General features: G+C 69.4%; 1 protein-coding gene across 2 annotated transcripts; it reads right to left on the reverse strand.

The window, feature by feature from the left end:
- Positions 1–490: 490 nt before the first annotated feature.
- Positions 491–9,954, reverse strand: CD68 (CD68 molecule). 2 transcript variants are annotated; one of them, XM_073326902.1, is made up of 6 exons: positions 9,829–9,952; positions 7,593–8,143; positions 6,509–6,628; positions 4,474–4,546; positions 2,525–2,692; positions 1,177–1,488 (listed from the first exon to the last, which is right to left on the reverse strand). In XM_073326902.1, the coding sequence occupies exons 1-6, from the start codon at positions 9,860–9,862 to the stop codon at positions 1,349–1,351; spliced, it is 1,086 nt and encodes a 361-aa protein (XP_073183003.1). In that variant the 5' UTR covers positions 9,863–9,952; the 3' UTR covers positions 1,177–1,348. The 2 variants fall into 2 exon arrangements, with proteins under 2 accessions (XP_073183005.1, XP_073183003.1); XM_073326904.1 differs by lacking the exon at positions 4,474–4,546 and having other exon boundaries at positions 491–1,488; positions 9,829–9,954.
- Positions 9,955–11,241: the final 1,287 nt, after the last annotated feature.

Here is an 11,241-nt window from a genome sequence, read left to right on the forward strand (position 1 = left end):
ACGAGTACGCCGCCGCCGCCCGCACTGTGGTGGGGGTGGCGTTCGGGCGCCTGAGGGGTCGCTGGCGCTGCCTTCAGAAACGCAACGACACGGATGTCTCTTTCCTGCCCACCCTGATCGCCGCCTGCTCCACCCTCCACAACGTCTGCGAGATGCACGGCGACGTCTTCCAGCCCCGCTGGATGGTGGAGGAAGAGGAGGAGGAGGAGGAAGATCCCGTCGAGGACGGGGAGGGAGAGGATGGCGCCGCGGCCGAGATCCGTGAGGCACTGGCTCTGACCCTTCGGGACTGAGGGATAGAACCCAGGAGTCCTGGCTCCCAGCCCCGTCCCTGCTCTAACCCACCAGCCCCGACTCCCCTCCTAGAGCCGGGGAGAAAACCCAGGAGTCCTGCCTGCCGGCCCCCCCTGCTCTAACTCACCAGCCCCAACTCCCCTCCCGGAGCCAGGGAGAGAACCCAGGAGTCCTGGCTCCCAGCCCCGTCCCTGCTCTAACCCACCAGCCCCGACTCCCCTCCCAGAGCTGGGGAGAGAACCCAGACGTCCTGCCTCCCAGCCCCCCTGATTAATCTGCTGAATGTTTATTCCCTTCCCTCCCCCCAACCTGGGGGCAGGTGTAGGGAGGTAGGTGAAGTGAGGGTGCCAGGCGGGAGTGTGGGTAGGGGCTGGGTGTCAGAACTGGGGTGGTGGCAGGGAGCTGGGAATTTGCAACCAGGCTGGGCAAGGGGCAGTTGAAGTCGGGGGGGGGGGGGGTATTGAGAGGAACCGGGGAACCGGATGCCTGGGTTCTCTGTAACCTCAATAAACAAAGACTTCAACCCAAAGAAGCCGTACTGTAATTGTCCGCCAACACCTGGCCCCTCTCTCTGCCCCCCTCCTGCCCCATAGCTGCCCGGTCAGCCCCAGCCTGGCTGACTCAGATGCTCTGTCTGTCCAGCTGCCCGGCCTTCCGGATGGACAGACGGACAGCAAGGAGGACATGCTGGCAGGGGCTGTATCTATCTGTCCAGCCAGTCTATCCATCCAGAGGGGGCCGCATCTCAGCGCCGGGTGAGGGGTCCCCGTGTCACCGGCCGCCCTGCCCCAGAGGTGGCCGCATCCAGCGCCGGGCGAGCTCACTGGGATGCTGCCAGGAGCCGGGGCACGAGCAATAACTGAGACGTCCTCGTATTTACCAACAACCCCCCCCCCACTCCGGCCCGAATTTATTTAATCAGTAAAATAAAATACATGGATCTTGGACCTTCTTCCTCACCCCACTCCCCGCCCCCGAGGCAGAGGGGAGCCAACGCCCCTAGAGGGGACAGGCCCCATCCCAGCTCCCGCCCCCTGGCCTGTGTCCCAGCCCCTCAGATGGTCTGGTAGCCGCCCCGGGACCGGCGCCGGCCCAGCATGTAGGCGATGACGATGATCAGGATCAGGACCAGAAGAACCACCCCGATGACGATGGGGACCACCATGCTGTGCCGATCCTCCGGGCACTGCTCGGCTGCAAGAGAGGAGGGGCAGGGCTGAGACCCCGGGGTGGGGGGGCAGAGGGAGATGAGAGGGGAATGGGGGGGCAGGGCTTGGATTGGGGGAAATGGAGGGGCAAGGGGAGCAGGGCTCGGATCGGGGAAATGGGGGCAAGGGGAGACGAGAGGGGTATGGGGGAGCAGGGCTCGGATCGGGGGAAATGGGGAAACAAGGGGAGATGAGAGGGGTATGGGGGGCAGGGCTCAGATCGGGGGAAATGGGGGGCACTGGGAGAGGAGAGGGGTATGGGGGGCAGGGCTCGGATCGGGGGAAATGGGGGGGCAAGGGGAGCAGGGCTCGGATCGGGGAAATGGGGGCAAGGGGAGACGAGAGGGGTATGGGGGAGCAGGGCTCGGATCGGGGGAAATGGGGAAACAAGGGGAGATGAGAGGGGTATGGGGGGGCAGGGCTCAGATCGGGGGAAATGGGGGGCACTGGGAGAGGAGAGGGGTATGGGGGGCAGGGCTCGGATCGGGGGAAATGGGGGGGCAAGGGGAGCAGGGCTCGGATCGGGGAAATGGGGGCAAGGGGAGACGAGAGGGGTATGGGGGAGCAGGGCTCGGATCGGGGGAAATGGGAGCAGGGGGAGATGAGAGGGGTATGGGGGAGCAGGGCTTGGATCGGGGGAAATGGGGGGCAAGGGGAGCAGGGCTCGGATCGGGGAAATGGGGGCAAGGGGAGACGAGAGGGGTATGGGGGAGCGGGGCTCGGATCGGGGGAAATGGAGGGCACGGGGAGACGAGAGAGGTATGGGGGAGCGGGGCTTGGATCGGGGGAAATGGGGGGCAAGGGGAGCAGGGCTTGGATCGGGGAAATGGGGGCAAGGGGAGACGAGAGGGGTATGGGGGAGCGGGGCTCGGATCGGGGGAAATGGAGGGCATGGGGAGACGAGAGGGGTATGGGGGAGCGGGGCTCGGATCGGGGGAAATGGGGGGCAGGGCGAGAGGAGAGGTTGCTGGGGCAGCAGAGGGGCCGCGGGGGGCAGGTCTGGGGCCGCGGGGGGCCCGTACCGTCCCCGAAGTGGCCCCTGGGAAGGGCGAAGGCCTGGAGCCGCTCGTGCAGGGCGTCGAGGTGGAAGGCGGGGGCCAGCGCCAGGCTGCGGTTCCCGCACTGGTAGGACTTCCCCAGCCGGGCTTCGAACTCCCGCAGGCTGCTGTTCTGCGCCGCGAACTGGCTCTCTGCGGGGGGCGAGAGCTCAGAGCCGGCCCCCCGAGTCACCCCGAGTCCCGAACCGGCCCCGCCAGGCCGCCCGACACCCCAAAGCCACCCCTGAACCCCCAAATCAACCCCGACCCCCCAAACCCACCTCTGACCCCCCAGAGCCACCCCGAGCCCCCAGGCACCCCTGAACCCACCAAAGTCAACCCCGACCCCCCAAACCCACCTCTGACCCCCCAAAGCCACCCCGAGCCCCCAGGCACCACTGAACCCCCAAAGTCAACCCCGACCCCCCAAACCCACCTCTGACCCCCCAAAGCCACCCCGAGCCCCCAGGCACCCCTGAACCCCCAAAGTCAACCCCGACCCCCCAAACCCACCTCTGACCCCCCAAGCCACCCCGGGCCCCCAGGCACCCCTGAACCCCCAAAGTCAACCCCGACCCCCCAAACCCACCTCTGACCCCCCAGAGCCACCCCGAGCCCCCAGGCACCCCTGAACCCACCAAAATCAACCCCGACCCCCCAAACCCACCTCTGACCCCCCAAAGCCACCCCGAGCCCCCAGGCACCCCTGAACCCCGCAAATCAACCCCGACCCCCCAAACCCACCTCTGACCCCCCCAAAGCCACCCCTGAACCCCCCAAATCAACCCCGACCCCCCAAACCCACCTCTGACCCCCCCAAGCCACCCCAGGCCCCCAGGCACCCCTGAACCCCCAAAGTCAACCCCAACCCCCCAAACCCACCTCTGACCCCCCCAAGCCACCCCGGGCCCCCAGGCACCTCTGAACCCCCAAAGTCAACCCCGACCCCCCAAACCCACCTCTGACCCCCCAGAGCCACCCCGGGCCCCCAGGCACCCCTGAACCCACCAAAATCAACCCCAACCCCCCAAACCCACCTCTGACCCCCCAAAGCCACCCCGAGCCCCCAGGCACCCCTGAACTCCCAGAGTCAACCCCCGACCCCCCTAACACACCTCTCACCCCCCCAAAGTCACTCCAAGCCCCCAGGCACCCCTGAACCCCCCAAAGTCAAGTCCGACCCCCCCAACTCACCTCTCACCCGCCAAAGTCACGCCGAACCCCCATATCACCCACCTCACCAACCCTGGGTCCCGAACTGTCCCCGCAAGTCAACCCAACCCCCCAAAGTCACCCTGAGCCCCCAGTCACCCCTGAAACCCCAAAGTCAACCCCGACCCCCCCAAACCCACAAACTCACCTCTGACCCCACAAAGTCACCGCAGACCCCCCAAATCCACAAGGTCACCGCAAATCCCCAAAGTCACCCTGACCCCCCCGAATCCTCAGTCAGCCCCGACTCCCCTGAACCTCCAAAGTCAACCCCGACCCCCCCAAACCCCCAAACTCCCCTCTGACCCTCCCAAAATCCCAAACCTCCCAAATCCCCAAAGTCACCGCAAACCCCCAGTCACCCTGACCCCCAATCACCCTAACACCCAAATCCCCAGTCACCCCCGACCCCCCAAACCTCCAAAGTCACCCCAACCCCTCAGTCACCCCGAATCCCCAGTCACCCCTGACCTTCCCAAACCTCCAAAGTCACCCCAACCCCCCCCAAGTCACCCCAAACCCTCAGTCACCCCGGACCCCCCAAAAGTCACCGCAACCCCTCAAAGTCACCCCAAACCTTCAAAGTCACTCCTGACCTCCCAAAGTCACCCCGACCGCCCCGAACGCGCCCCGAGCTCGCCCCAATGCCCTAAACCTTTTCCCCATCTCCCCCCAACTCCCCCAAACCTCCCCCCACAACAGCCTGGACCCCCAGTTCTCACGTGTGGCCCCGGGGAAGTGGACGCTCAAGCTGGCTCTGACCTCGTGCAGGTAGACAGCGTTTTGGGTTGTATTCTGGGGAGACACGAGGGACCCCCAACGTTTGGACCCCCAACATCCGCCCAGCACGGACCTGCAGCCACCTCTGGGGTGGAACACAGCAGCGGTCTACACAACCCCTGCCCCACAGCGCCCCCCAGCACCGCCCCGGGGCCAGCCCTGCCTGCCGGGGGAGAGCGCCCCCTGCTGAGCCCCCCGCCCCACCCTCTGCCCCACAGCGCCGCCCTGGGGCCAGCCCTGCCTGCCGGGGGAGAGCGCCCCCTGCCGAGCCCCTGCCCCGCCCCCTGCCCCACAGCACCGCCCTGGGGCCAGCCCTGCCTGTCGGGGGAGAGCGCCCCCTGCCGAGCCCCCGCCCCGCCCCGTGCCCCCCAGCGCCGCCCTGGGGCCAGCCCTGCCTGCCGGGGGAGAGCACCCCCTGCCGAGCCCCCGCCCCGCCCCCTGCCCCACAGCACCGCCCTGGGGCCAGCCCCGCCTGCCGGGGGAGAGCACCCCCTGCCGAGCCCCCGCCCCGCCCCCTGCCCCACAGCACCGCCCTGGGGCCAGCCCCGCCTGCCAGGGGAGAGCGCCCCCTGCCGAGCCCCCCGCCCCCTGTCCCACAGCACCGCCCTGGGGCCAGCCCTGCCTGCCAGGGGAGAGCACCCCCTGCCGAGCCCCCGCCCCGCCCCCTGCCCCCCAGCACCCCCTAGCACCGCCCTGGGGTCAGCCCTGCCTGTCGGGGGAGAGCGCCCCCTGCCGAGCCCCCGCCCCGCCCCCTGCCCCACAGCACCGCCCTGGGGCCAGCCCTGCCTGTCGGGGGAGAGCGCCCCCTGCCGAGCCCCCGCCCCGCCCCGTGCCCCCCAGCGCCGCCCTGGGGCCAGCCCTGCCTGCCGGGGGAGAGCGCCCCCTGCCGAGCCCCCCGCCCTCTGCCCCACAGCACCGCCCTGGGGCCAGCCCTGCCTGCCAGGGGAGAGCGCCCCCTGCCGAGCCCCCGCCCCACCCTCTGCCCCACAGCGCCGCCCTGGGGCCAGCCCCGCCTGCCGGGGGAGAGCGCCCCCTGCCGAGCCCCCGCCCCCACCCTCTGCCCCACAGCGCCGCCCTGGGGCCAGCCCCGCCTGGCGGGGGAGAGCGCCCCCTGCCGAGCCCCCCGCCCCCTGCCCCACAGCACCGCCCTGGGGCCAGCCCCGCCTGCTGGGGGAGAGCACCCCCTGCCGAGCCCCCGCCCCGCCCCCTGCCCCACAGCACCGCCCTGGGGCCAGCCCCGCCTGCCGGGGGAGAGCTCCCCCTGCCGAGCCCCCGCCCCGCCCCCTGCCCCACAGCACCGCCCTGGGGCCAGCCCTGCCTGCCGGGGGAGAGCGCCCCCTGCCGAGCCCCCCGCCCCACCCTCTGCCCCACAGCACCGCCCTGGGGCCAGCCCTGCCTGCCAGGGGAGAGCGCCCCCTGCCGAGCCCCCCGCCCCACCCTCTGCCCCACAGCACCGCCCTGGGGCCAGCCCTGCCTGGCGGGGGAGAGCACCCCCTGCCGAGCCCCCGCCCCGCCCCCTGCCCCCCAGCACCCCCTAGCACCGCCCTGGGGCCAGCCCTGCCTGCCAGGGGAGAGCGCCCCCTGCCGAGCCCCCCGCCCCGCCCCCTGCCCCACAGCACCGCCCTGGGGCCAGCCCTGCCTGCCGGGGGAGAGCACCCCCTGCCAAGCCCCCCGCCCCACCCCCTGCCCCACTGCACCGCCCTGGGGCCAGCCCCGCCTGCCGGGGGAGAGCGCCCCCTGCCGAGCCCCCTGCCCCACAGCACCGCCCTGGGGCCAGCCCCACCTGCCGGGGGAGAGCGCCCCCTGCCGAGCCCCCGCCCCACCCTCTGCCCCACAGCGCCGCCCTGGGGCCAGCCCCGCCTGCCAGGGGAGCGCGCCCCCTGCCGAGCCCCCGCCCCGCCCCCTGCCCCACTGCACCGCCCTGGGGCCAGCCCCGCCTGCCGGGGGAGCGCGCCCCATGGAGCCCCCCGCCGGTACCTTCACGAAGGTGAAGTGCAGGAAGCCCTGGGCGAAGGTGATGTTCATGGTGGCTGAGTCCTGGGAGCAGGTTCCCACCACCACGGTGTGGTTCGGCTGGACGGTAAACGCGCCCCACAGCTGGGAGGGAGAGAGAAGTCAGGTGACCCGGCATCACCTTCATCCCTGAACCCCAAGAGTCCGAGGGAGAGAACCCAGGAGTCCGGCCTCCCAGCCCCGCCCTGCTCTAACCACCAGCCCCCACTCCCCTCCTAGAGCAGGGGAGAGAACCCAGGAGTCCGGCCTCCCAGCCCCGCCCTGCTCTAACCACCAGCCCCCACTCCCCTCCTAGAGCAGGGGAGAGAACCCAGGAGTCCGGCCTCCCAGCCCCGCCCTGCTCTAACCACCAGCCCCCACTCCCCTCCTAGAGCAGGGGAGAGAACCCAGGAGTCCTGGCTCCCAGCCCCCCCTGCTCTAACCCACCAGCCTCCACTCCCCTCCCAGAGCCGGGGAGAGAACCCAGGAGTCCTGGCTCCCAGCCCCCCTGCTCTGACCCACCAGCCCCCACTCCCCTCCCAGAACCGGGGAGAGAACCCAGGAGTCCGGCCTCCCAGCCCCGCCCTGCTCTAACCACCAGCCCCCACTCCCCTCCTAGAGCAGGGGAGAGAACCCAGGAGTCCTGCCTCCCAGCCCCGCCCTGCTCTAACCACCAGCCCCCACTCCCCTCCTAGAGCAGGGGAGAGAACCCAGGAGTCCGGCCTCCCAGCCACCCCTGCTCTAACCCACCGGCCCCCACTCCCCTCCCAGAGCTGGGGAGAGAACCCAGGAGTCCTGGCTCCCAGCCCCCCTGCTCTGACCCACCAGCCCCCACTCCCCTCCCAGAGCTGGGGAGAGAACCCAGGAGTCCTGGCTCCCAGCCCCGCCCTGCTCTAACCACCAGCCCCCACTGCCCTCCCGGAGCCAGGGAGGGAACCCAGGAGTCCTGGCACCTGGCCACCCCAGTCTAACCCACTGGCCCCCACTCCCCTCCCAGACTGGGGAGAGAACCCAGGAGTCCTGGCTCCCAGCCCCGCAGCCCTAACCACTAGCCTCCCCTTCCTCTTACCCACGCTTTGGTGCGGTTCTCGTATTGGATCCGGATCTGGAGGCCCGACTGAACCCGGAGGCAGACGTCCGACCCATTCCACACCAAGTAGTTCCCTACCGCCGCATCCGGGGGCAGCGTCGGGGCCGCCGTGGTGAGGTGGGGGGTCGTGTGCGGGGTGGTGTGGTTGGCCGGGTGGGTCGTGGTGTGGTGGGTCCCACGGGTCGTGGTGTGATTGGTGGGGTGGGTCGTGGTGTGATTGGTGGGGTGGGTCGTGGTGTGATTGGTGGGGCGTGTCGTGCGGTGGGGCGTGGTGTGGTTGGTCGGGTGGGTCGTGGTGTGATTGGTGGGGCGTGTCGTGCGGTGGGTCGTGGTGGGGGTGGTCGGGTGGGTCGTGGTGTGATTGGTGGGGCGTGTCGTGCGGTGGGTCGTGGTGGGGGTGGTTTTGGTGAAAGACGGCACGAGGGTGGCCGATGACTTATGGCGGGGGCAGCCGTCGCACGCGGCCTCGATCCTGGAGCCGGGCGTGGTTAGTTCCTGGGCCCCATCGCCGGGCGGGGTGAAGATGCAGACTCGAGGGGTGAGGAAGGGGGGGGGGGACACACAATTAGACCTTCAAAGTAGACACAGGGCACCAATACACTTCCCCTGGCTAGCTGCATGTCAATGGCCATCATTAGGGTCCAGAGTATTCACACACGTTGCTAACCTGGCTGCCGGGGACAGGAAATATAGAAGGCTAATTTCTCTCCTCCCACAACCTCTGCCCTCTGACTGCCCCCTGCCCCACGCCTATGTTGAGTGCAATCTTTTAATTTGCTTTCATTTTGCCACCGTTAGGGCCCAGAGTGAACACCCCCCTAAATATCCAGATTCCATCCTCCATGTTCCAAAGGATGTGGGCCCCCCAATTACATCATGCCCTCAAATCCTGCCCCCTAAGTGATCCTCTCTCAGCCAACACCAGCGGCAACATGAAACGTACCATCGTTAGCCTTCAGAGTTAACACCCCAATTGAGAAGACACGTCCCCTGGGGCGGAAAGGTGGGGCCAAAGCCCCAACCCCAGCTTCCCCCGCCCCCCCTGCGCCCAAATCCTTCTGCCTTATTCTCCAGCCACCCAACTCAGTTTTGGTGGTTCATTTCCAATCATGCCCTCATTAGGTTTCAGAGTTAACGCGGCTTAACATTCTCTTCGGATCCAAAAAATGGACTTTTAGGGCAACTCCACAGATTGCAACTCTCGACAGAACCCGGTTCACCGCCGCCTTGCTCCCGGGATACGAGCCAGACACAGTGGCTGGGGTCGTAGCTGACCCTTTTGGAAAGCTGGGGGGGGGGGGTTGCCCACTTTTCACCCCAATATTGCTGGGAAAAGGAGCAAGGTCCCTGTTTTGGGGGGTGGAAACTGACGGGGCAACCAAAAAAATTCCATTTTTCTGCACCCCAAACCGAGCAGATTCGGGCCCTGGTGGCCAAGCTGCGGCAGGCGAAAGCTCACGACATTTCCACAGTGACCTCGGGCTCGACGCAAAACGAGAAACTAGAAATAAAACTCGGGGGGTGGCTGGGATCCCGGACTCCTGGGTTCTCTCCCTGGCTCTGGGAGGCGAGTGGAGACTGGTGGTTAGACCGGGGGGGCCGGGAGCCAGGACTCCTGGGTTCTCTTCCCGGCCCGGGAGGGCAGTGGGGTGTGGTGGGATGGAGCAGGAGGGGCTGGGAGCCAGGACTCCTGGGTTCTCTCCCGGGCTCTGGGAGGGGAGTGGGGTCTAGTGGTTAGAGCAGGGGGGTGCTGGGAGGCCGGACTCCTGGGTTCTCTCCCAGGCTCTGGGAGGGGAGTGGGGGCTGGTGGGTCAGAGCAGGGGGGGCTGGGAGCCAGGACTCCTGGGTTCTCTCCCTGGCTCTGGGAGGGGAGTGGGGTCTAGTGGTTAGAGCAGGGGGGTGCTGGGAGGCCGGACTCCTGGGTTCTCTCCCTGGCTCTGGGAGGCGAGTGGAGACTGGTGGTTAGACCGGGGGGGCCGGGAGCCAGGACTCCTGGGTTCTCTCCCTGGCTCTGGGAGGGGAGTGGGGGCTGGTGGGTTAGAGCAGCGGGTGGGGGCTGGGAGCCCGGACTCCTGGGTTCTCTCCCGGGCTCTGGGAGGGGAGTGGGGGCTGGTGGGTCAGAGCAGGGGGGGCTGGGAGCCCGGACTCCTGGGTTCTCTCCCCGGCTCGGGCAGGGCAGTGGGGTGCGGTGGGTGAGAGCAGGGGTGGCGCCTACCTGCCAGGCAGAGCAGCAGGACCAGGGCCCCCATGCCGAAGACGCTGCCGGATCGTCCGTCTGTCCGTCCTGCCCGGCCCTTCCTGCGCGTCCCTGATAAACTGAAGGAAACGAAACCAGTTCCCCTGCCAAGGTCGCTCCCCCACCCCCCGCCCCCACCCGCCAGCGCGCTCGGAAACGGGCCTCGCGCACAGATAGCGAGGCCTCGCGGCGGAGATGCGGCCAGCTCTGGGGCGGGGCGGCCGGGGACCCCTCACCCACGCTGGATGCGGCCAGCTCTGGGGCGGGGCAGCCAGGGACCCCTCACCCACGCTGGATGCGGCCAGCTCTGGGGCGGGGCAGCCAGGGACCCCTCACCCACGCTGGATGCGGCCAGCTCTGGGGCGGGGCGGCCGGGGACCCCTCACCCACGCTGGATGCGGCCAGCTCTGGGGCGGGGCAGCCAGGGACCCCTCACCCACGCTGGATGCGGCCAGCTCTGGGGCGGGGCGGCCGGGGGACCCCTCACCCACGCTGGATGCGGCCAGCTCTGGGGCGGGGCGGCCGGGGACCCCTCACCCACGCTGGATGCGGCCAGCTCTGGGGCGGGGCGGCCGGGGACCCCTCACCCACGCTGGATGCGGCCAGTTCTGGGGCGGGGCGGCCGGTGACCCCTCACCCACGCTGGATGCGGCCAGCTCTGGGGCGGGGCGGCCGGTGACATGGGGACCCTTCGCCCGGCGCTGGATGCGGCCAGCTCTGGGGCGGGGCGGCCGGTGACCCCTCACCCACGCTGGATGCCGCCAGCTCTGGGGCGGGGCGGCCAGTGACATGGGGACCCCTCGCCCGGCGCTGGATGCGGCCACCTCTGGGGCAGGGCAGCCGGTGACCCCTCACCCACGCTAAATACGGCCAGCTCTGAGGCGGGGCGGCCGGTGACACGGGGACCCCTCGCCCGGCGCTGGATGCGCCCGGCTCTGGGGCGGGGCGGCTGGTTTTACAGGTGCTGAGGCCGTGGGGCTGGGCGACATGCTGGGCCCCATGGGCTGGGGGTGCCGGGAGGCCACGTAAGATGGGCTTGTGGCTCTGACGGACACCAGCTGCCTCGGGGAGGGGGGGTGATGATTCAGGGCTTTCGGTTCCCCATGAGGCTCTGAGGACAGACCTGAGTCAGCCCCCAGGAAAGGCCCGTGACCTTCACGTGGTGGGCCTGGAGCTTGGGGCGGGGGGGCTGGGAGCCCGGACTCCTGGGTTCTCTCCCCAGCTCTGGGAGGGCAGCGGGGGCTGGTGGGTTAGAGCGGGGTGGGGGCTGGGAGCCCGGACTCCTGGGTTCTCTCCCTGGCTCTGGGAGGGGAGTGGGGGCTGGTGGGTTAGAGCAGGAGGGGCTGGGAGCCCGGACTCCTGGGTTCTCTCCCCGGCTCTGGGAGGGGAGTG

This window comes from Lepidochelys kempii, unplaced genomic scaffold (genome assembly GCF_965140265.1).
Source record: "Lepidochelys kempii isolate rLepKem1 unplaced genomic scaffold, rLepKem1.hap2 scaffold_174, whole genome shotgun sequence".
Classification (NCBI taxonomy): Eukaryota; Metazoa; Chordata; order Testudines; family Cheloniidae; genus Lepidochelys; species Lepidochelys kempii.